This window comes from Pan paniscus, chromosome 13 (genome assembly GCF_029289425.2).
Source record: "Pan paniscus chromosome 13, NHGRI_mPanPan1-v2.0_pri, whole genome shotgun sequence".
Classification (NCBI taxonomy): Eukaryota; Metazoa; Chordata; class Mammalia; order Primates; family Hominidae; genus Pan; species Pan paniscus.
In genome coordinates, this window is record NC_073262.2 from 84,240,668 (window position 1) to 84,265,686 (window position 25,019).

A 25,019-nucleotide genomic window follows, 5' to 3' on the forward strand; every position below is an offset into this window, starting at 1 on the left:
CTGGTGCATGCTACCACACCCAGCTAATTTTTTTTTTTTTTTTTTGGTAGAGAGAGGGTTTTCCCATGTTGCCCAGGCTGGTCTGTCCAGTTCCTTGGCGCAAATGATTCAACCACCTTGACCTCCCAGAGTGCTGAGATTACAGGAATGAGCCACTGCACCTGGCCCATAATGGTTTTGTTTATATATTTATTTAATTTTGAGACAGAGTCTCACTCTGTTGCCCACTCTGGAGTGCAGTGGCACGATCTTGACTCACTGCAACCTCCAACTGCTGGGTTCAAGTGATTCTCATGCCTCAGCCTCCTGAGTAGCTGGGATTACAAGCATGTGCCACCAAGCCCAGCTAATTTTCTTCTATTTTTAGTAGAGACAGGGTTTCACTGTGTTGGTCAGGCTGGTCTGGAACTCCTGGCCTTAAATGATCTGCCCACCTCAGCCTTCCAAAGTGCTGGAATTACAGGTGTGAGCCACTGCACCTGGGCCCATAAAAGGTTTTAATTAAAAACTTTGCATGAAAAAAAAATCATTATAAAAGAAAAGTTATATATTGGGAGAAAAATATTTGTAACATATCAAATAAAATGGCTAATATTCCTGAAATATAAAGAACTTGTCAGAATTGAGGAGGAAAAAAACCAAAAGTATTATGGAATATGGGAAAATAATATGAAGATAATTCACAAGATATTAAGAATAGCCCTGAGACTAGCTGAACTTGAAAAGATGCTGAACTTTAATGTATTAAAACTATATTGATATACCATTGTTTACCTATCGCATTGGAAAAATTCTAAAACATAAAAGTACTTAAAACATACAATCTGTTGGTGAGGCTTTGAAGTAATGGACGCTGTTATACGTTGCTGGTAAATATTTTAAAAATGATATAAACCCCATGGAAAGGAATTTATCAATATCTAACAAAACTACACATGTGCTTAACCTTTAACCCAGAAATCAATGTCTAGAAATTTACCAAGGTACGATATGCACAAAGTTTACTGCAGCATTATTAGTAATTGCAGATACTAGAAACAGTCAAAATGTCCACACATGGGGAAGTGAATAAAATATGGTACAGACAACACAATGAAGTCTTATTCAGCTATTAAAAAATATAAGGAAGCTCTCTGTGACATGATATGGAGTGATTTCCAGTATACGCTGTTAAGTTTAAAAGGAAAGTGGCAAAGTACATACTGAATGTTACTTTCTGTGTAAAAAAAATATAAAAATTTAAAAAACATACATATATAAGGTAACTTTTCAAATAGGAATATAAGTAAGATAAACCAGAAACCAGTGCAATTGGTTACCTATAAGGGGTAAGAGAGATGAGGTGGAAATGATACAGGAAGGAGTGTTTTCTTCTTTTGGAAACATGTTAATGTCCTACATATTAAATATATATAATGAAATTAATGAAGATAGAGAGAAAAAAACTGAATATAGAAACAAAGCCAACTGTATTTCAAGTAAATAATATTACTATTATGAAAGGTGGAAAAAGCTAACCCAAATAATTTTTGAACACAATACTTGAAATATATACTTTCAGTCTAGGGGCCAAAAAAAGAGCTGCCAATAAATCTTGAACTCATTTCAGCAAGTTTATTTTTCTTAGTGGTTTGGCTGCCACTTTTCTCAAAGTAGTTTTTATACATCATACGATTGGGCAAATGGGCACATGCCTTGTTGTTGGGAGCCACAGTTCTTAATATGGAAGAAAGGATACACAAATAGAAAGGAGAGACACAGGGAAGAATCTTGTAGGATTGGATAGATCCTAGCAAGATCAATATAAACTCATGATTTCTAATAAATATGTCCTAACTCCGTCAGCTGCAAGAGTCTACAAGTTATGACCTCCTAACCACTAGGAGTATATTTAGCTCCCAGATCTTGGTTTCCCAATACTGTTCCCCACCAAAATGAACCAGAGTTTCTTAGAGAAATGGCTGATTCCTGGGCTGGGGCAAGGAAGGTGTGAGATAAACCTAGAATATTCTGTTGTGCCGAAAAGTGAGTTGTGCCAAACATTAGAGAGTTTTAAGAAGTTTCTTAAAATGTCTTCAGCTCTATATCTCAAAGGAAACTCAATTTCAACTTGTATAAAGGGAAGACTTCTTTATCTTTCTCCCTCCCTACACCTTCTCCTTTATTTCAGTTCCAAGCACTTACATCCACCAGTACAAGAAATCTGAATCATCTTTCTCTTTCTCTCTCTTGACTCAGCTGATTTAATGTTATAAACATTTTAAATGTTTCTCTCATCTCCTGGGTCTGACAGCTCTAAAATTGCCAGATCAATTTCAACTGTTACTTACAGACATGTTAGCAACATGAGAATGGTATCAACTATATAATTAATATGAGCAAAGTTTATTGTTTTAACCAGAAGTCAAATATAGAGCAGTATTTTAGAACCAGCCCTCAAACAGAGAACACAGATTACATAAGTATTAACTATAAAATATTTTATTGGCACCTATCACTTTTTGAGTATTTATATATTTGATGCCCAGTTACATATACAACCAAGGTAGGCATCATAAGGATAGCACAATCTGAATGGCATATCAAAGACAGCAACTAATGTACTTCACTGGATTTAAAATTAGATTCTCTCTGCAGCAACATTACAGGCTATGGAGTATGCCTCCTAACTTTTCAAGTGTCAGGAGAGCATGGTGGGTTAAGAACATGGACTGTGGGGACAGACTGCCTGAGTTTGAATCCCAATTTCACAACTTTATAGCTGCATGACCTTATCTGTAAAATGTAATCATAGTTTCTTGTCTCAGGGATGTTGTGAAAATTAACATCTGTTGGTAATGTGAAACACAATACATTCCATGACACACCAAGAAATCATGATGATGATGATGACGGTGATAATGATGAATTCTATTAGTATAATGGCAATCTCTCTCACCCTCTCCTCTGGAAAGACAATGCTTAATCTTGGTCTCAAAGGGCTAAAGAGTTTGGGGCTATGGATTCTATAGAAGCTCAATACATACCTGGAGAGCTATACAATAATAGTAAGAGTTACCCTTTATTGACTACCTGCTGCTTTGCATACATTACATATTTAAGCATCTCAGTAACCTAGCTAGATTGGCATTATCAACTTCCCTTTACAGATAGGAGACCATAGAAGACATAAAGACCCCAAGTAAGTGGTAAAGCTAGGAACCAAACCCAGATTATCCATATAAAAATTCTATCAGTCACAATGACTAATTGATTAATCTGAATGATGTATTTTCCATTCAAGTAAAAAGAGATAAATAGAGGACCCATCCATGCTATCTTGTGTGATCATCCTTCCCACATATCTGGTGGGACAAGGATAAGTAAGTCACCTCATTTCTGACAGATTTACTAATATCCGTGGTAAACAGTTTAAAGAGCTTCAAAATAAACATTTGTGGAGTTAGGACTTGAAAGTCTTTTGATTCTGTATGTACTGCAAAATGAAAATTTTTATTTTTGAAAAGATAGACAATTCAGAAGTATTTAAAGAATTACATCATTTTCCTTTTGGGAAAAAAAAAAAACTAAAACACCACCGGTAAAAGTTGGGCATTAGACTGCCTGGAGCTTACCTATTCTGCTCCAAACTTGGAGAACAGGAAAGTTCTGTTCCCTTAGATTTCAAAGGACCCTCTCTTTTGCCAATATAAAGGGTTCACAGCTTGATGGCTTTCCTTGCTAACCAAATTTATCAGTTTCTCATCTACAAATCCCTCAACCTGCATAGCCCATTGATGGACTCCTTTCCAGTGTTGCGACATTTTTAATATACTTGACAATAATATACTTAGTCCCAAATACACAGCATAGTCAGTTATACCCTGCCTTTCCAGAAAACACTACTTTAAAAAAAAATGTGTTTTTGAATCAGAAGGCCTGGATAGGAATCTTGTTCTACCACTTTATAAGCACCTTACCCAAAGCAAGTCAACCAATCTCTCAGAATGCTGATTCCTTAGCCATCTGTGAGGATTAAAAAATATTGACCACAATAAAAGTGCTGTGATAAGGATTAAATGAGTTGGTTTATAACAGAAGCAACTAGAATAATGCCTACCACATAATAGATAAGGAGTATACTCAGTTCACTTCACCAACATTTACTGAGCTAGGCACTGTGCCAAGTGTTAGAAATAAAAAATAAAATTTATTGAACACTTATTATATGTGAAACTCTGTTTCAAGTACTTACTAATCTCTGTGCTAAGAAGAGTTACAGTCTTCTTACAGTAAAAGTATCCCCTTTGTGAGCCCACAGTTAGCATTAAGTGATGATGTTTTCTATCAGAGTATCAGCAGTGCCAGGAACATATAAAAGAGTAAGTGCCTGGTTTGCTCAGGTACAGTTAGTTTTGCAGAGGATCACCCGGTTTGTATCAGACCTTGAACTTCAAACCAGATTTCACTAGGCAAACAAGAGATGGGGGGGCATTCTAGACAGAGGGAAGTCCCTAGCTCTGTCACATAATTAGCAAGTGGGAAGGCACTGACACAAAAGAGAACACAGCTTGGCATCAGATGCTATGAAGGGCCCAGGAACCTGACCACACACACAGGCTTCGCTTTTGCCTATCTCTGCTCCTTCCATTGAAAAAATAACAAAGGTGTGAAACTAGTAAAAACAGAAAGTGAACTTTTTCAAAATATATAATTTTACACCTAATGTATTTTTTCAAAAAATATAGTAAAAAACGGTGCTTTTGCTTTAAAGATGATCGACAAGGAGAAAAAAATGGTTGATTTGAAAACTATTACCAGAATGCTTCAGCACATAGCCACTGCAAATATCCATCTACCTGCCTCAAACAACAAATATATTCATACACAATTATAACAAAATTCCTGGAGTTACATATAATATCTGTATAAATACCACACAATTTTATTATCATTAATGATAGTCTAATGAATGCTGGGGGCTTAATGATTTGTTGCCTAATTTAAAATATTATGTATTTCCTATTTATTCATACTGTGAGAGTAGAACTTTATTACTTTTTACATCATTTATTTTCAGTGACAGAAAGTTATTAAGTGATAATCCATTATACTCTCATCTAAGGATTGAGTCAATGTTTTATCTAATTCTGTAGATTTACAGAATTTGTGTTTTGCTTAGGAAACACTGCTAAACATAAAGCCTGGTAATCTGTCACAAATCAGTGTGTTTGTATGTGTTTTTAAAATTCCTTTAAGTTAACAAAAAGAAATGTCTGCCATTTTTTTTTCATAGTGCACACCCAATTCAGGCCAAGACATTTGAGAAATCTCAATAATAGCAACAGTCATGAGGAAACTTTTTTAAGTATTGAGAAATTATGAATGCTGACCCTACGGGTTGCCCTGCTTCAAGAGTTTGGAGTTCTGAATCATCATGATTAGAAAAGAACACTAGAGCGGGACAACTTTCAAACAAGATGATATGGATACTTTCTAGCAGGTGTCTGAAGTCCTTGTTTTTACAGTAGAGTCTAAATCTACTATAAATCTAAACACAGTAAATAAAGTATACTTAATAGGTATTGTAGAGTAACTGATGACCTGCTAGAATGACACATCAGTTAAGGGTTCCTGCTCCAGATTCAGACATGTACAGATTTATTCCCAGCTCCTCCTCTACCATCTACCGGTTGTTTAACCTTGTTAACTGATTTTTACATTATGTAAGCCTTAGTTTTTTCATTTATAAACTAAGAGATGATAATGATAATAAAATTCACTTAATTATACTATTTTCTAAGTCATGCATTGTTTTCATTCTTCAAACCTCACAGCAAAACTCATAATTTTATTTCCCTTCTTACATGAAAACATATTTGTACTTCTTGATGCTATTATTATGAAGATTTAATGAGATAATTCATAAAAGTTGCTATCAAAAAATGGTACATACTAAATGCTTAATAAACATCAGCTATTATCATTAGGATTTACATTTTTATAATAATGACTTTAGTAAAGGAAGACATGTTAACTTATTTAACAGCATGAAAACTTAATTCAACATTTTACTGAAAATGTTTAGAGAATCTTCAATTAGAATTTTGAATATAATCACATAAGATCTGACAAAGTTTATCTAAATTGTTTCTCCGAAGAAGTTTTGTTACACAAAGCATAGTCAAAAGGGCTTCTTCCTAGCAAAAGAATTTGAAATATATCAGAAATAAGATGACAATGAATATACTTCTTAACTCCTATTCTCAGGATACTCTGTCAATGACTAAAGCAGAAATATAATTTTCTTGTATAAGACACCAATTACTTGTTTTTAGTATAATCATGACCAATTACATGTAAAAATATAACCCTCCCTTAGAATAAAAATGCCACCAGGGCCCGTGAGAAGCCCTAGGGAAGGCTGCCTGATGTTACTTATCCCAAGTATAAATAGAATGAATCATTTCTGAAGAGCTCATTGCTTTTAGCTGAAAGGGTAGAGGTTATGAGCTAGGGCTGTTGATGGACAAAGAGAAACACTGCAGGAACCTTTGCCATGTCTGTCAACCTTTTCCAAGCATCCCATAAACCAGTCATACAGTAAAACTCTTGGAAAATAAGTGAGAATTTTACATGAATCAGGAATGGGTATTGCTTAACTTTTAATAATATTTAATAAGAATATAGCATGTTCTGTCACCTATAATTAATCCCTGGAAAGGTTTCTTTGGTTAAGTGTGGCATTCAGGGTTCTACATAAGTTCATTCAATCAAACTGCGTTGATGAGATCTTGGCTATCCATGGTACTTGGTCCTGGCAACACATTAGAATCCCTGGAGAGACTTTTAAAGAAAGCCCATGCCTGGAACCCACTGAGACTTATTTTATCAGAACCTCTCAATCCTCGGACTCAGGAATAAGTCCTAAGAAGGATGAAATTCTAAAAAGTGATATTCATGTGTACATATGTCATAACATAAATGCTATCCTTTTTTAATAGCACCCTATTTATATTTTCAATTTCTCATTTTTGATCATTTTTCACATACTTATTTGACATTCTCTGCTTGCTTTATTATGTGGAGGTCCTGGCAGTCTAATGATAGTTTGTTATGTCTGCAGACTCCTACAATGAATTTTTCCCACCACTACTTACTAGAGTAGAAAGGGTTCAAATCTCAAACTAACATGCTATCAGTCCAAGATAAATAGTAGTTTTTCCTATTCTTTTATTGAGCAAATTTTACATAATGCCTATGTTTTCATACATTTATATTTTCAGTTACAATTCTGATAAAATTAGGAGTTTGGTTTAAAAAGATTTTCTTTTGTTAACAATCCTTTAAAGACTTAACCAGTGCCACTAGTCTTTCAGAATTTAATACAAACTAGTTTTTTTCTCCTTCTTTTTTCCAACATAGCTGACCACAGACCTTGGATGCCAGCTCTTCTTAGAAAGGAGATCAAAGTTACTGTCAAATGGACAAGTTTCTAATGGAAAACTGGGGAAAGAGAGCCAGGACCTTTTGGAGTGCCCATGGGAAGAAGCTGGGGTGCAGAAAGGAAAAGTAGCTAGAGTCTGGCAGAGATCAACCCCCAAAGAATTCAAGGCCCCACCCTTGTGACCCAGGGCAATGTTATTGGTGGTAATTTAGGAATTTCCCAGGGATAGAGAACTGGGTGGCCAGCTCCTGCAGGGGTTCCCATACTCCCCTCAGACCCAAACTGAGATGGTGGTCACCATATTGCTTGTGCACCAGTGGTGGGCCTCTGCTCTGCCCAGGGATTCTCCACCCTTGAGTCTCTGTAGCACCAGATCCCCTGCAAACATACCTCATAACCTGTTCTGACTTTGAAAAGCCCAGGGGGCCAGCAAGTTCCCAGGGAGCTATGGAACCTCTAAAGATCTAACCCCCCCAGTGTAGGCCACCTATAAGGGAGAGGGACACAACTTGCCAAAACCCCTTTGGGACAAAGGAAAGGTGGGCACAGTGCCAATCGCTAAAGGGGGCAACACCATGTCAAGGAACGGATATGGAGAGGGGGTCATCTGTGGCAATACCCTCCCACCCCACACACTGTTGAAGACGCAGCAGTGGTTCTTCCCACTGGGGGCCAGCACAGGTACTCGAAGAAAGAGTTTTTCATGGTTTTCAAGATGGCTCCACCCCTGCTGAAAGTGAGAATGCCACTTAGGCTTACATAAAGGGTGGGGCCCAACTCCCCATCCCTACACAGAGCAGCAGTGTCCCAGCAATGGAGGACATACAAGTCATGGAGTTGTCTGCCCTAGACTGGGGGAAGAGGCTCTGCCCCAAGACCATTTTGGTGGTTGCCTTCAGAGGGGCATATGCATAACCTACAGCCAGACTATGGCTGGGAACCCAAGGAAAAAATCTTTATGAACTGAAGGTCATGAGCCCTCTGATGGGGTATGATAGAAAAGCAGATCACATTCCTGCATGAGGAGCTAGTGCACCTCCCCCCATCTCCCCCCAACCAGCGACCCCAAAGGCCTCGGCACACACCAACACAATCTCTTCCTGTCACTCCCCTGTCAGGACAGGTGCTTCTACTGGACATCAGCCTAACTGAGGGCAAGCTGGTTCTTATTTTTTAAGTGCCACCTACTGGATTGCAGCCTGAACTGTACTATCAAATAAAAAGCCCACTACCAGAAAGGCTTAGCACTACTCCACAAAATAAGCTTCCTGAGACTTCTGCACCCTCAGCCCCACATGAGATAGAGTGTCAGCTCACAAATCCAATACACTGCTACAATAAGCAGCATCTAAGAAAGCTACCATGCCCAAGGAATCCATAAAGAGCCTTGGCCCCCTGAAAGCACCCAGAAACAAAGTCGAATGATCACACACAACATACACCATAGTCATACCCTCAAGGGAAAAAAAAAAAAGTTTAAGCCCCGCCCAACCAATAGGAAATTCAAAAATAAGAATCAACAGCTCCCTCAGATAAGAAGGAATCCGCCCAAGAACTCCAACACTACAAAAAGAGTGTCTTCATACCTCCAAAGAATTGCACTAGCTCTATAGCAATGGATCCTAACCAAGTTGAAAACTTTGAAATGACAGACTAAAAAAACAAAATATGTATTGCAAGAAACTCAGTGAGATCCAAGAGAAATTTAAAATCCATTTCAAATAAACCAGAAACACAATGCAGGATATGAAACATGAGATAGCCATATTAAGATAAAACCAAATAGAACTTTTGGAATTGAAAAATTCACTAAAGGGAACATCAAAATACACTTGGAAGCAGGCCAGGCATGGTGGCTCACACCTGTAATCACAGCACTTTGGGAGGCCAAGATGGGTAAATCACCTGAGTTCAGGAGTTCGAGACCAGCTCAGCCAACATGGCAAAACCTTGTCTCTACTAAAAAATACAAAAATTAGTCGGGGGTGGTGGCACTCACCCGTAATCCCAGCTACTCCAGAAGGTGAGGCAGGAGAATCGCTTGAACCCAGGAGGCAGAGGTTGCAGTGAGTCAAGATCATGCCACTGCACTCCAGCCTAGGCAACAGAGTGAGACTCCATCTCAAAACAAAACAAAACAACACTTGGAAGCTTTAACAACAGACTACACCAAGCAGAAGACAAGATTTCAGAGCTTGAAGACCACCTTTTCAAATTGACCCAGTTAGACAAACATAAAGAATCTGAAAAATGAACAAAGCCTTTGATAAATATGGGATTATGTAAAGCAACCAAACCTATGACTTACTGGCATTCTTGATGGAGAAGAGGAAGAAGTAAGCAATTTGGAAAACATATTTGAGGCAATAATTCAGGAAAATTTCCCTAATCTTGCCAGAGAGGTTAACATCCAGATACAAGAAATTCAGAAAACACCTGCAAGATACAAGATGACCATCCCCAAGGAATATAGTCCATCAGACTATGCAAGGACACCAAAGAAAAAATATGAAAGGCATCTAGAGAAAAGGGCCAAATTACCTATAAAGGAAATCCAATCAGACTAATAGAGGACTTCTCAGCAGAAACCTTACAAGCAACAAGAGATCAGGGGCCTACTTTTAGCCTCCTTAAAGAAAAAAAAAAAAATGCCAGCCAAGAATTTCATAATCTGCCAAACTAAGCTTCATAAATGAAGGAGAAATAAAGTCTTTCCCAGGCAAGCAAATACTAAGGGAATTTGTTACCACCACACCTGCCATACAAGAAATACTCCAAGGAGTTCTAAACATGGAAACAAAAGAACAATACTTGCTACCATATAAGCACACAAAAGTACAAAGCTCAGAGATCTTATAGAACAATTACACAATTCAAACTAGAAAGCAACTACCTAACAATACTCAAATATCAAATGTATAGGAACAAAACCTCAAATATCAATATTAACTTAGAACATAAATGGCCTAAATGCTCCACTTAAAGGACATCAAGTGGCAAATTAGATTTTTTAAATGACCTAACCTTCTGCTGAATTCAAGAGACCCATCTCACATGTAATGACAACCATGGGCTCAAAGTGAAGGGATGGAGAAAGATCTAGCATGCAAATAGAAAATTAAAAAAGAACAGATGTTGCTATACTTGTATGAGAAGAAACAGACATTAAACCAACAACATCAAAAAGAGACAAAGGAGGGCATTATATAATTATAAAGGGTTCAATTCAACCAGAAGATTTAACTATCCTAAATAAATATGCACTCAATGTTGGAGCACCCAGGTTCATAAAACAAATACTACTAGACCTATGGGGAAAAAAAGCTATACAATAATAGTGGGGGACTTCAACACCCCACTCACAGCACCAGACAGATCACCATGGCAGAAAACTAACAAAGGTATACACTGGACTTAAATCAGACTCTTGACCAAATGGACCTGACAGACATCTACAGAATATTCCACCCAACAACACAAAATATACATTTTTCACATCTGTACATGGAACATTCTCTAAAATTGACCACATAGTCGTAAGTCACATCTCAGTAAGATAAAAAAAATCAAAATCATTGCAAGTGTCTTCTGAGGTCATAATGAAATAAAATTAGACATGAAGAACAAGAGGAATTCTCAAAACGACACAAATACATGGAAACTAAACAATCTGCACCTGAATTCTGAAAAAACAAAATTAATGCATAAATCAAAAAAATTGAAACATGAAAATTGAAACACAACATACCAAAACCCCTGGGATAGGCACTTTAATGAATACCAGAACTACATGGACCTGCAATTGAAAGAAGATTCTTAAAGAAAAAACTTCTTGAGATATTAATTTTAAGAGAAGTGCCAGCCAGGTTTGGTGGCTAACACCTGTAATCCCAGCACTTTGGGAGGCCAAGGTGGGCAGATTACCTGAGCTCAGGAGTTCAAGACCAGCCTGGCCAACATGGCGAAACCCTATCTCTACTAATACAAAAATTAGCCAGGCGTAGTGGCGGGTGCCTGTAATCCCAGCTACTCGGGAGGCTGAGGCAGGGAGAATTGCTCAAACCCGGGAGGCAAAGGGTGCAGTGAGCCAAGATCACGCCACTGCACTCCAGCCAGGGTAACAGAGTGAGACTCCATTCAAAAATAAATAAAAAATAAATAAAATTTTTTAAAAGTGCCAGTGTAACACAAGAATTGGTAGAGAGCTTTGGAGCCTCAACCATTCATTTGTGTCTGATGAAGATAGCCAAGAACTGTCTTTGTGGGGAGTAGGATAAGGAGTTGGCATCTCCTACAGGCCTCCCTGAGTCCACTTTGGTGCAGAGATGGAGCAGTAATGTATCAGTCAGTCTTGGTTAGGTTTCTTCACTCTCATTAGAGGATTTTAACAGTTTGTTTGTATGAGTTGATTTTAAAAGTCAATCTATTTGCTTTTAATCAGCAAAATCACTCTGTACTCCAAGACCATGCCAGAGAATGACTCCCTGAGTGCCTCCAGCTCTTATCAAAATCAAAGTTTCAAAAAGTAACATTTTCAGAGGATGGTAGACTAAAGGATATGTAGTTTATTCATCTCTGTAATTTGTCTAGATTTTAACCCTAGATCAAACAAAAACATCACTCATTAAGCTGAATAAATATTTGGACATTGTTTTTTGTTGTTGTTTTTGTTTTTGACAAGTCCCTCTACTCCTATAAAATTGCTTTTACTGAATTGAGCTTTGTTGTGATGTCCTCTGCTTCTTACTTTCTCTTGGTTTTATGGCTGAGATATATTGAGGAAGTTGCCTCTGTGTAGCCCTTCATAAGCCCCATGGGAGAAGAGTTCCTCAGACCTTAAGCGCAAGAAAGAGCTTTGACTCTCCTAATTAAATGACATATCCTTATTTTATAGACAAGACCATGCAAGTTTTATGTATTCCTGGTCATGTTAATCAATTTACTTCCACTGAAATTATTAATTTTCATTTTTATTTTTACTTTTTAAATCACTTGACATAAATTTCAAATAACACTGTAAAGGATTCACTATTAAAGTGCTTTTATTTAATTATACATATTCTCTATGTTTCCAGAGAGATAAACTAAACTACAGCCTCTGTGGGTTCTTGTCTTCTTGAAATAACCAAGTCTTCTTGGAAGTCCCAAAGGGGCTAGCAGGGAAGCATGGAGCCACTTAGTAAGAGGGTCTTCCAATTTTAATGTAATGTCACTTCAGCTCATCTCGCGTGAGCATAGCTTTATTGGCTGGCTGCCTTTGATCAACTTGGGTCCTCATGGTTTTCTTGATCAATGATGCTGGAACTGGAAATTTCTAACATGCCTCTGTGACTGCTCTTTGTCTAGCACCCATTTCTATCCTGTGCCATCTAACCCTAAACTGTGCCATCAACTATACAAGCTGCCTCTACTCTGATCTGATTGATGCAGCAAACAAGAAGAAATGAATTAACAGAAAAACAAGCAAGATTCATAAATCTAAGACAAAAAAAAAAATCCTAAGATCATATTTTAACTAGATAACTTCTAGAAATCCAAATTGCATTATATTTGTACTTATGAATTTTATTTAGTATGCAAAATATGAAAATGTCATTTAGAAATTTCAGATACACTGAATTCATTAAGAGATATATCCTAATAAACATGTTCTCTTTTCTCTGGAAATTAACCTTTAGAAAAAGCTACTGTGAAATAGGTAATTCTCAATTACCAGAGTATAAAGCATGGCCTCTTAAGATTATTCAAAAAATTCTTATTTTCAGGCCACAGAGTACAAATACACCCTTGCCATCAAGGTGTGAGTGGAAGGAAAATACATTCTTATATAGTTCAAAAAAGACATTAATAGAAAAATAAATACGCTTCTAAAAACAACTCTCAGGTGAACTAAATTATTTAAGTATTTTATTTCAGATTATTGAAGCTTCTTCATGAAAATAGTCATTCAAGAGTTACTTCCTAACTCATTCTATGAGGCCAGTATTACCCTGATGCCAAAGTCAGACAAACAGTACAGAAAAACTACAGAACAATATGTTTTATGAATATTGATGCAAACATCCTCAACAAAATATTAACAAACCAAATTCAATAGCATCTTTAAAAGATTATACACCATGGCCATTGGTGAGTTATTCCTGGAATGCAAGGATGTTAAACATATGAAAATCAATTAATATAAGATACCACATTAACAGGATGTAGGGAAAAATATGATTATCTCAATTAATGTAGAAAAAGTATTTAACAAATTTCAACACTTTCTCATGACAAAAACTAGGAACAGAAGGAAACTATCCCAACATCACTAAAGTTGTTTTTACTCAAAACATGTCTAGATTAATCATGTATATCAAGGAAACTGGGCTGATTAAAATTTCCCATGAGGAGTACTTACCTGCCAATATTTTCTTGAACTGTCTAAACCATATGTCACAGTGGTCTTCACTTAAATTAATAAGATCAAGTGTAGAATTCTTTAGTTTATTTTGTTCCTTTTTCAAGCAGATGAAGAGTGTGATACCTAATAAAGTACCACTTCTCTGCTGTTTAACAGAACAACGCCGTTTCAGTTTCACAGAGAATATGTCTTTGAGTTCAATAAATTCTTCTTTACATAGCAAGTCATACTTAGAATCACCTGAAAAAAATTAAATTTTCCAATTAAGACCATTGTGTTTCATAGAGGGGAACAACAGACACTGGGGCTTACCAGAGGGTAGAAAGTGAGCGAAGGGAGAGGATCAAGAAAAGTAACTAATGGGTACTGGGCTTAATACCTGGGTGATGAAATAATCTGTACAACAAACCCCCATGACACAAATGTACCTATATAACAAACCTGCACGTGTACCCCAGAACCTAAAAGTTAAAAAATAAAATGAATTACTAGTAAGAAATAAAAATTGTGACCATATCTTAAATGTATGAATAATAGTTAAAACCAAAAAAATTCATCATTTGTAATTTTATGGATTGCCCTTTATGCCAGTCCCTACATGAGATGGAAAGAGGAAGAAAAGAAAAATTGGGTTTATTTTGTCAAGAATTAGATTAAAAATAGAATAAATGGAAGAGAGTCCCTGCCACACAGGCCTACAACATTCGACATCTGAGGATAGTCAATGTATGAAGAATTCCAAGAACATAAACAAAGCGACATTTTAGTAATAAATTGGTGTCACATAAGGAGCTCTTTGGTACTAAGGATAGAGTAAAGTAACAGAAAAAATAGAATTCACTAACAGAAGTGACTTTATGACAAATTGTTGAAGGCAGCCTTAACGAAAAGGAAATATAAATTCCCATTAAAGTAACACATGCAAAGAGGAAGCAGAAGTACAATTATTGTGAGTAGGAAACATTATAAACTCTGTGAATCTAGGAGGAAATAGCCCCCTGAATTTAACCGTAATCAGACTTAAAAAAAAATAGTGGCATAAAATTTCCATGACTTATCTTTAAACCATAGGTCAGAAAATAATTATTGTGGAAAAGACCATTTCAATTGACTCTCAAAGTAGAAGTGTTTTAGACCTTAAAAAAAGACTTCCAAAACTTCTGCTTTGGCCAATGTGGAATACTAAGAAACTAGTTTTACCTTTCACCTAAAACTACAAAAGCACACAAGATACATGAAACAGTAGTTTTCAGACATTGGACATCAGGTAACACAGGACAGTGAAGCCGAAGAGGAGGAAAACAAAGTGGACCCTACGACTGCCCCAACCTATTGCCTGCAGAGAATCTCCAGGTCACAGGGCAGATACAGGAATCCCGGTGGGGCCTGGTGATCTCCCTGAGTTAAGGAGAACTGGGGGCTCAGGAAGGCTAAGGGGACTAGAGTTCACTGTGCAATTTACTACAGAAGAGAAAGCTGAACAGTGAACACTGTAGATTTGCAGAGGTCCCCTTGAGACTTTAGCTGAAAGTATTGATCAGCAGATGTACAAAGCCAGATAAGAACTACTAGAAGAATTAACAGAACGATGCTTAGAGATGACACAGGTGTTCCTACCAGCCGAAGTGGAAAAACATGGAAATTCATATGACATTATGGTAAGTATTTAGAAGAGTATTGGTCCTTAGTGAGCTGACTAAAGACTGCTGTGATTCCACCTAACAAAACTTAAAAGCAAGCCTCTCAAAAGGATGTCACTTTTTCCAGGTAACTTAACTACATCCTAGAACAATGCCAAAAAAATATTTACAGGAATAGAAAAAAAATTCAGCCATCCTGCACAGTAAAATTCACAATATCACTCATCTAATCCAAAATCACTAGACAAGCAAAGAAGCAGAAAACATATGAACCAAAATAGGAGAAAAAGTAATCAGTAGAAATACATGCAGAAATGACTCGAGTGCTAAAAGTAACAGAAAGCAGAGACCCTCTCTCAGCTTTTTAGCCCTTGAAGTATGAACAATGTTATCCTCCAATTGGAGTGAGGATGTTCATATGCTAAGAAGTTCCTTGCTTGTATTCTCAGGGGCATTTTTGGCCTCTCCCAACTATTCTGCAAGCTATAGTCTGATTGCTCACAAAGTATAAATACCACTAAAAAAAAGAAAGCATGGAAGGAATGAAAGAAGAGAGAAGGCAAGTAAAAGGGAGATTAAAAAAAGGAAGAGTGAAAAAGAAAGAGAAAGAGAGAAAGAAAAAGACAGAAGGAAAGGAAAGGCAAGACAGAGAGAAGGGGACAAGGAGAAGGGGACAGACGGAGAGGAGAGAAGACAGGAAGGAAAGAAGAAAAAGGAAAGAAAGGAAAGGAAAGACAGGAAGGAAGGAAGGGAGGATGGAAGACAAGGAGGAAGGAAGACAAGGAGGAAGGAAGACAAGGAGGAAGACAGGGAGTGGGGGGTGGGAGGAAGACAGGGAGGGAGGGGGAGGGGGACAGAGAAGGAGGGGGAAGGTTGGGAGGGGTGAGGGAGAGGAGGGGGAGGGAGAGGAGGAGGAGGGGAGAGGAGGGGGAGGGGAGAGGAGGGGGAGGGGAGGGGAGAGGAGGGGGAGGGGAGGGGAGAGGAGGGGGAGGGGAGGGGAGAGGAGGGGGAGGGGAGGGGAGAGGAGGGGGAGGGGAGGGGAGAGGAGGGGGAGGGGAGGGGAGAGGAGGGGGAGGGGAGGGGAGAGGAGGGGGAGGGGAGGGGAGAGGAGGGGGAGGGGAGGGGAGAGGAGGGGGAGGGGAGAGGAGGGGGAGGGGAGAGGAGGGGGAGGGGAGGGGAGAGGAGGGGGAGGGGAGGGGAGAGGAGGGGGAGGGGAGGGGAGGGGAGAGGAGGGGGAGGGGAGGGGGAGGGGAGGGGAGGGGAGAGGAGGGGGAGGGGAGAGGAGGGGGAGGGGAGGGGAGGGGGAGGGGAGGGGAGGGGGAGGGGAGGGGGAGGGGAGGGGAGAGGAGAGGGGAGGGGAGAAGGGGGAGGGTAGGGAAGAGGGAACGGAAAGGCCTTTTTCTCAATTACTGTGGTCATGGGATAGGGTAACACTAAACATTTTTTAGGCCTTCTATTTCTTAGAAGGCTCAAGTTTCGGTTCTTCTCCTGGTCCATTTCTACAGTCACCCAGTGACCTAAAACTCAACACCCTCAAAGTATCAATTCAACAGGCTCTTTTTCTTTCAGGTATCAGAAAACCAACCAATCATTACTATTACTAAAATCACCACTTAATCAGAGTAAAAGTATTTTAGTGAAATGCTCTGTGTGTCTTTATAAAATGAATGGTTTGTCTTGTCCCGGTCAGTAAATACTAATTGATTAACCCTCATCAGTAAGACTGACTTTTCTCTAGAACATCAATTCCCAAACTCTTTAGTCTCAGGCCCCACTGTGCACCGTTAAAGACTGAGGGCTGCAAATAACTTTGGTTTATGTAGGTTATATCTATCTATAATTATTGTATTCAAAATTAAAACCAAGCATTTTTAAAGGACAAAAATGCAAAGCACAAAGCACACACTCCATTAGGGCAAGGCTATCGCCACATATCCCATAGCTTCTGGAAAACTCCACCTTATCCTTGGAGAGAAGGAGAGTGAAATACATTCTTAGCAATATTATAAAAACAGTTGTGACCTCACCAACCCTGAGAGTCCCTGGACCGCACTTTGAAAATGCTACTTTAACACATTTTAGATTGCTTGTTCCCCTTGATCATATTATGAAGTTATAGCCTTTTACAAATTCAACATTCCAATTAACTAAAATTCTTGTCTCCATTTTAACACTCATGCTTGTCACAGACTGAACAGTGAGAGTCCCTTCAATCTAACTCCTTTGTTACGAACTATAGATGTTTTTGAAAACAGCCCTTCTCTTATAAAAACAGTGATTCAAGCTCATCTGGATTCCCCAAGAAGTCCTGGTTCCCTTAAGAAGAATATATTAGAAACAAAAAGCTGGATAGTATATGCAAAGGAAACCAAACTCAGTCACAGCAAATCATTGGTGGTACACTTGCATCTGGTCAGCATATTACCAGTCATTTGCACCTGTTGAGCAAGTAGGCTTATGGCCAGGGTCCCCAAAATGCTTGGGAGAGACCAGGGAAGTCTTGCACCCTTCCTCTACCCTCAAGAATGAAAGCAAGCAGGCTTACCAAAGGTCCTGAAAAATCCTCACCCTATGATGGACTACATGGGAAATACTGTCCTGTGAAGTTTAAGGAAGCTTGTCTTCCACACGGGGGTGTTACTGGGTGTCCGCTTCACATAGGTGAATGCATATAGATAAGATGTATCTCTTACCCACCTTAAAAAAACTTGTAGGCTTGGTTATATTTGTGGGTATTTTCCAAAAATCAGCTAGTCAAACAATTAATACAACTGAATATCTTTTCATTTCTTTTTCTTTAAGACACAGAGTCTTCTTATGTTTGCCCAGTCTACAGTGGAGTAGTTATTCACAGGTGTGACTGTGGTGCACTACAGCCCTGAACTCCTGGGCTCAAGTGATCCTCCTGCCTCAGCCTCCCTGGTAACTGGGACGACAGGTGTGCATCATCACACCCAGCTCACTTTTTTTTTTTAAGAGTTGCCTCTACACATGCTTTGCCTTATTCTAAATGGTTGTCTATTTTTTTCTTACCAATCTTTAAAGTCCTTGAAATAATCTTGAAATTAGTCCCTTATTATATAGGTTGCAAATAACTTCTTCTAGACTAATTTTATAATATTAGTTATTCTCTTGTATCACATATAAATTTAGAGTCTCTTTTTATGTAGTCAAACCTAGAACAATAAGAGCACAAAGGAAGGAAGCTGGGGGATGGAGCCGGGTGGAGGGGGACAAACAGCCACTGAGGGAAAGAAAAAATGAAAGTAATGAAATAAACTCTTTTCACTTTTCATTGAAGTCCTGTACTTCAGTCTGAATTTAACATGTTTGTGCTTTACTTAACAACTCAATGACTATTCCAATGTAAAATATCTTGTAAATTGCAAATTTAAAGATACTAAACCAAAAGCCAACATCACACTTACTGAAATCCAGAAGGATTTCCAAAAACGGGGCAAGAATACCTATTATTACTCATAGCATTCAATTATTCTAGGCATTCTAGTCAATATATAAGGAAAGTGAAATAAAAGACAGTAATTGATGGATTTAAGGGGAAAGGAGGAGTTGAAACTAACTATTTAAAGATGTTATCATAATTTTTTTTGTAAAATCCAAAATAATAAACTTAATGCCATTAGGCCTAATAAAAAATATGGAGTGAGGAAGCTGGCTACAAATATGTCTACACCCAAGAAGAAGGTATAATGGAGATAAAAAAAAATTCCCATATCAATTAGCATATTATATCTAGGAATAAACTTAGCAAAATGATTCTAGACTCGTGTGGGATAAAGAGCCATTCAAAATCTACTGAGAGACAAAGGATTGAATAAGTGGAGATACAACAAGTTCCAAGATTACATATTTTCCATGCCAGTATTCTCTTTATTTTCTTTTATTATTATACTTTAAGTTTTAGGGTACATGTGCACATTGTGCAGGTTAGTTACATATGTATACATGTGCCATGCTGGTGTGCTGCACCCACTAACTCGTCATCTAGCATTAGGTATATCTCCCAATGCTATCCCTCCCCCCTCCCCCCACCCCAAGTAACTACTTATAATAGAACTTCAATCAAAATCTCTGTGGTATTTTTTGATGTAAGGAATGGACAAGGAATCTCATAAAATATTTGAAAATTCTGTTGGAATAAATATATTACAGTAAGAAAATGTTTTAAAAGCAATGAGGGGGCCAGGGGCAGTGGCTCACACCTGTAATCCTAGCACTTTGGGAAGCCGAGAAGGGCAGATCACCTGAGATCAGAAGTTCGAGACCAGCCTGGCCACCATGGCGAAACCCTGTCTCTACTTAAAAAAAAAAAAAAAAAAAAATTAGCCAGGTGTAGTGGCACACACCTGTAATCCCAGCTACTCAAGAGGTTGAGGCAGGAGAATCCCTTGAACCCAGGAGGCGGAGGTTGCAGTGAGCCAAGTTCATGCCACTGCACTCCAGCCTGGGTGATTGAGTGAAACTCTGTCTGTAAATAAATAAATAAATAAATAAATAAATAAATGAAGTAATGAGGGGGAGTACACACCCTATCAGGTATATTTGGTAAAGCTATTACAATAGAAGTATCTAGGAATAGAGAAATGAATAGATCAGGAAACAATTACACATTTAAAAATTCACTGATGTGATAATGGTGGCATCTAAGCGCCGCTAGACATAGCAAAGGATGATTTAGAACTGACTAATCTTTTGTAAAGAAAAATAGGGCCCTATTTCATAATATACACCAATATTTGTAGATTAGAAATTTACGTAACCTTAAATAGAAAAGCCCTAAGACACAAAGGAAGACAGAGATCAATATATTTAACATTAAAATTATTGAATACCTAATAAAGACCTCTAAAGTCCTAAAGACTCATAAAAAGTCATAAGCAAAGGCCAAATGGACAGAAATATTTGCAACATATGACAGTTACATAATCTATTTAATCAAGAAAAACACTTTAATGGTAAAGTGCATAAAAGACCCAAGCAGGCATTTCACAAAAGAAGAAATGCAGATTGACCAATGAACACATGAAAAAGTTCAATCTAATTAGTAATCAAAGAAATGCAAATTAAAACAACAAGATACCACTTTTTGCCTTTTAGATTGGCACAAGATCAAAAATAATGCTAAATGATGGTGCAACTAAAGGGAAATAGCCCCAGTGCTGGTGGGAATGCAAAAATGGTAATTGCTGGAGAACAAGTTGGGAATATGTATCAAAAGACTTTAAAATGTTAATTGCACTAATATTTATAATAACAAAAATATCTGAAGCAATATTCATGCTCTTCAATAGCAGAATGGTTGAATAAATCATAGTCATCTTCTGCAGCTCATAAATGAGTAAGTGAAATCTCTGTATTCTGGTCTGGAAAGACATTCATGCTAAGAGGTATGAAAAAGTAGAATAAAAGCAAGTTACAAAGTAATCTGAGGGATCTGATCCTGTTCTTATTAAAGGAGATAAAAAGAAATCCCAGTGGAAAACACACAACAAATTTAACACTGGTTACCTATTAAATATGCAATATGAGGTATGAAATATGAGACTAATTTTTTCTTATGAAGCTCCATAATTTTCCTTTCTTGTAATCAGAATTATAATTATTTTTAATGTAGAAAAGGAAAATTCTTTAAAATATACCTGGTTTTGATCCAGCAATTTACTTCCAGGAATTTACTCTAAGGGAATAAATATGCACAATTTAGCTAAAAGAATACTTATCCAGGCCAGATGTGGTGGCTCACGGCCTGTAATCCCAGCACTTTGGGAGGCTGAGGTGGGCGGATCACAGGGTCAGGAGTTTGAGACCAGCCTGACCAACATGCTGAAATCCCATCTCTACTAAAAATACAAAAATGAGCCAGGCATGATGGTGTGCACCTGTAATCCCAGCTACTCAGGAGGTGGAGGCAGGAGAATCGCTTGAACCCAGGAGGCGGAGGTTGCAGTGAGCCAAGACCACACCATTGCACTTCAGCCTGGGCAACAGAGTGAAACTCCATCTCAAAAAAATAATAATAATAAATAAAAATACTTACTTACCCAAGCATTATTTGAGTGAAACTTGGAAACAACCTAAATGTACAATAATGGAGTATTGGTTCTGTTAAAAAAAAAAGTATATTCATATAACAGAAGGCTACTCAGCTATTAAAATGTAGAGGTCAGTGTAGTGGCTAATGCCTGTGATTGCAGTGTTTTGGGAGGCTGAGGCAGGAGGATCACTTGAGCCCAGGAGTTTGAGACCAGCCTGGGAAACATAGTGAGACCTCATCTCTACAAAAAAATAAAAAATAAACAAACAAACAAAATAAACCAAATAAGCTGGGCATGGTGGTGCTTTCCTGTGGTCCCAGCTACTCAGGAGGCTGAGGTAGGAGGATTCCTTTAGCCCAGGACGTCCAGCCTCCAGTGAGCTGAGATCACACTACCGCACTCAAGCCTGGGCAACACAGTGAAACCCTGTCTCAAAAGTAAGTAAAATGCAGGGCTGACTAGAAAGATGTTCAAAATAGTACAGCACATTTCCATTACTGTTTTGTATATATTTATAGAATACATATGTGTAATGCTTTCATATGCATGTAAGTATGAATATGCATATGAAAATTTGAATGGTAATGACACTGTAGTTTGCTTATATAAATGTCTAATTTGTCTTCAGTGAAAATATTTCTGTGATCGATTGAAAAAAAGATTGTTTCACTTGCTTATCCTAAAATAGTTTGATTAGTTTAAATTTAAAAATTTCCATTCCCTAAAAAATAAGGGTAGCTAATAATGAACACGTGTTACACACCAAACACTGTTCTCTGTACTTCATTTGTATTATCTAATTTAATCTCTACAACAAAAACTAGATGCTTTTTCCTAAAAGAGAAGAAACTGAAGACGGAATGTAAGTAACTTGTCTGTGGTCATACATCTGGTAGGAACAGATCTAAGATTTGAATCCAAGCATTTTGGATGATTTTTACTACAGCTCGTTAACAACAGACACATGTAAAGACCTTCTTCAAGGAAACAATCACTAACCCTCTCATCTGTTTTGTTTTTTATTAAGGTATAAATTACCAACAAAAATTACAGATTTGTAAGGGCATAATTCCATGAGTTTTTTTAAGTATATGCACTCACATAACCACTATCCCAATAAAGATATAGAATTTTCCCACTATTATAGAAAGCTCCCTCATACCACTCTCTAGTTACTCCCTCAGGACCATGATTTTGATTTTTACTATAGCTAAGTTTTGCCTTTTCTAGAACTTCATATAAATGTAACCATAAAGTATGTGCTTCTTTGTATCTGGTTTATTTTACTCAACTTTAAGGTTTTTAGATTTATCCACAGTGTTCTCATACTTAATTGGATTAATAAGTGTCAAGAAATTATACATATTAAATATTATAAGATTAATAATGGACTTTTAAAAAAAACTAATGTATGACTCTCCTTGGAGGACTTATTGGTCCCATCTTCCTCAATCTCCAACCACTTGCTAATTTTTTCTTCCAAATTATTTTTTAATTACAACTTTATTTTTTGCTGTTTTATTACAGTATAATTGACCAATGAAAATCATATATATTTATGTATATATTACAATATAATTGACCACTAAAATTTGTATCTATGCTGTATAAGATATTATAAAGAAAAAGCAGTATTTTTCTGATTCATATGGAAAATGAAATGAAGTACAAGATCAGTACCATACACGTTTACAATGTGAAATGATTAAAATCAAGCTAAGTAACATATTCATTACCTCACACCTTTTTTTGGTGTGTTGTAAGAACATTTAAGACGTAGTCTCTTAGTGATTTTCAGGTATTAGCAATTTTCAAGTATACATTATTAGCCATAGTCACAATGCTATACAATAGATCCAGAACTTATTCATTCTGTCTAACTGAAATTTTATACCTTTAACCATCAACCCCTTGCTTCCCCTCCCCCAGCTCTTGACAACCGCAATTGTACTCTCTGCTTCTATAAGTTTGACTTTTTTGGATTCCACATATAAGTGAGATCATCTGTTTTTAAATCTAGCCAAATTTAAAACAGTAGGTGAACCACAGTTCTGCCTGCAGTCCTTAGGAAAACAGCAAGACAGCATATGTATAAATTAACTGAAGAGTATTTCATCAGAAACTGGGGCTGCCTTCAAGGAGATGCGAGGTTAGACTGCAGCAACCAGGAGGACCCAACAGTGAAAATTCTGAAAATCCTTGTAAGGATCTGAGCAGTATTTCCTGCTTTTCCAGCTCAAGCTTCCAATCTCTACTCCTGCATTTGTGTACAGATCAAAATCTGAGGTTTTCACATGAATGGTCTTTTTGCCAATGTTACAAGAAGAAATTAAAAAGAAAAACTATAGGCTTAGAGGAAATTAAAAAGAAAAACTATAGGCTTAGAAGAAATATTTCGTTCTTATTTGAAATTAGTAATTTGTGAATTCTTTTACAAATGTATAATAATAGACAAATGTTCTTCAGCACTCCATTTTTCACAACAGTGAAACACTGTAAATCTCTCAGGTGTCAATATCTCACATAGAAAATCTGATCTATTACTCATTTTGGCAATATTAACCATTTATGCTACATGAATAAATGTGACCAGTTCTAATCACAAGAGTCACTTGATTTTGCATATAACTAGTTCCTAACATATATGAACGTGTGTATAATATTAGTTTTAAGGAAAATTGTTTTCTCACTCTGAATATAGTCTTTGGGAATAAAACTTGTTAGTATTCTATAAACAAGCTTAAAATGTTTTTATTTAAAGTCTTGAGCCATCTAAATATAGTTTAATGAGTTATCAGATTAGATGGTGCTTTGCTATGTCTTTGTATTGTTACCGAAGTTCTTATATGAGGAGTGGACCAGCTGGCTCTGTGGGGCCGCAGGCCACTGGCTTCCTAGACTTGAGAGAGAGCTAAAGCAGAAGGCTTCTGAGGTTTCTCAGGTTTCCAGGTGAAAAGCCCTCCAGCTAACTTCAGTGAAGGTTGAAGGTTCAAGGTTCTAGAGATCATCTGATAAGATCAGCTGAAATCTAAAAAGGTCTTTCTTTCTCCTCAACCCCCACTGCAAAACATTTATTTTTTGGACATTCTTAGAATATACAAATACTTATGGGAAACATGATTAAAGAGAAAAAAGGGAAAACAAACCATACTGAGAGAAAAAACTGTTGTCTCGGGTATATTTAAAAATGGACTTCTTATCTATACACCTTTGCGGTATCACCTTAAGAATGACTCAGACTCATTTTATTTTCCATATGAATCAGAAAAATACTGCTTTTTGTTTATAAAATTTTACTTATAAATTTTTGAGTGCTGAAAAAATATTACATCTTTTATGTCTGCTTCAGTTGTCATCTACAAGATAACTACTCTGATTCCCATGCTAGCCACTTCTGTTATAGTACAAGTTTCTGCTAGAAATAAAAGCAATTGTTTTCCTAATTGTATGTAAAAGCTACATTTCCATATACAGCCCAATACATGCAGACAGCA

At 37.3% G+C, this 25,019-nt stretch overlaps 1 protein-coding gene across 4 annotated transcripts in view; it reads right to left on the minus strand.

Moving 5' to 3' along the window:
• Positions 1-25,019, minus strand: part of CERKL (ceramide kinase like) — a 121,585-nt gene that overhangs the window by 54,127 nt on the left and 42,439 nt on the right. For 3 of the 4 annotated variants that reach the window (XM_034954603.3, XM_003823540.5, XM_034954601.3), the window contains exon 2: positions 13,827-14,069. The exons of the other annotated variant lie outside the window; for it this stretch is intronic. In XM_034954603.3, the coding sequence (XP_034810494.2) occupies positions 13,827-14,069 (243 nt within the window). The remainder of the gene's footprint in view (positions 1-13,826; positions 14,070-25,019) is intronic. 4 annotated transcript variants of the gene reach the window in all.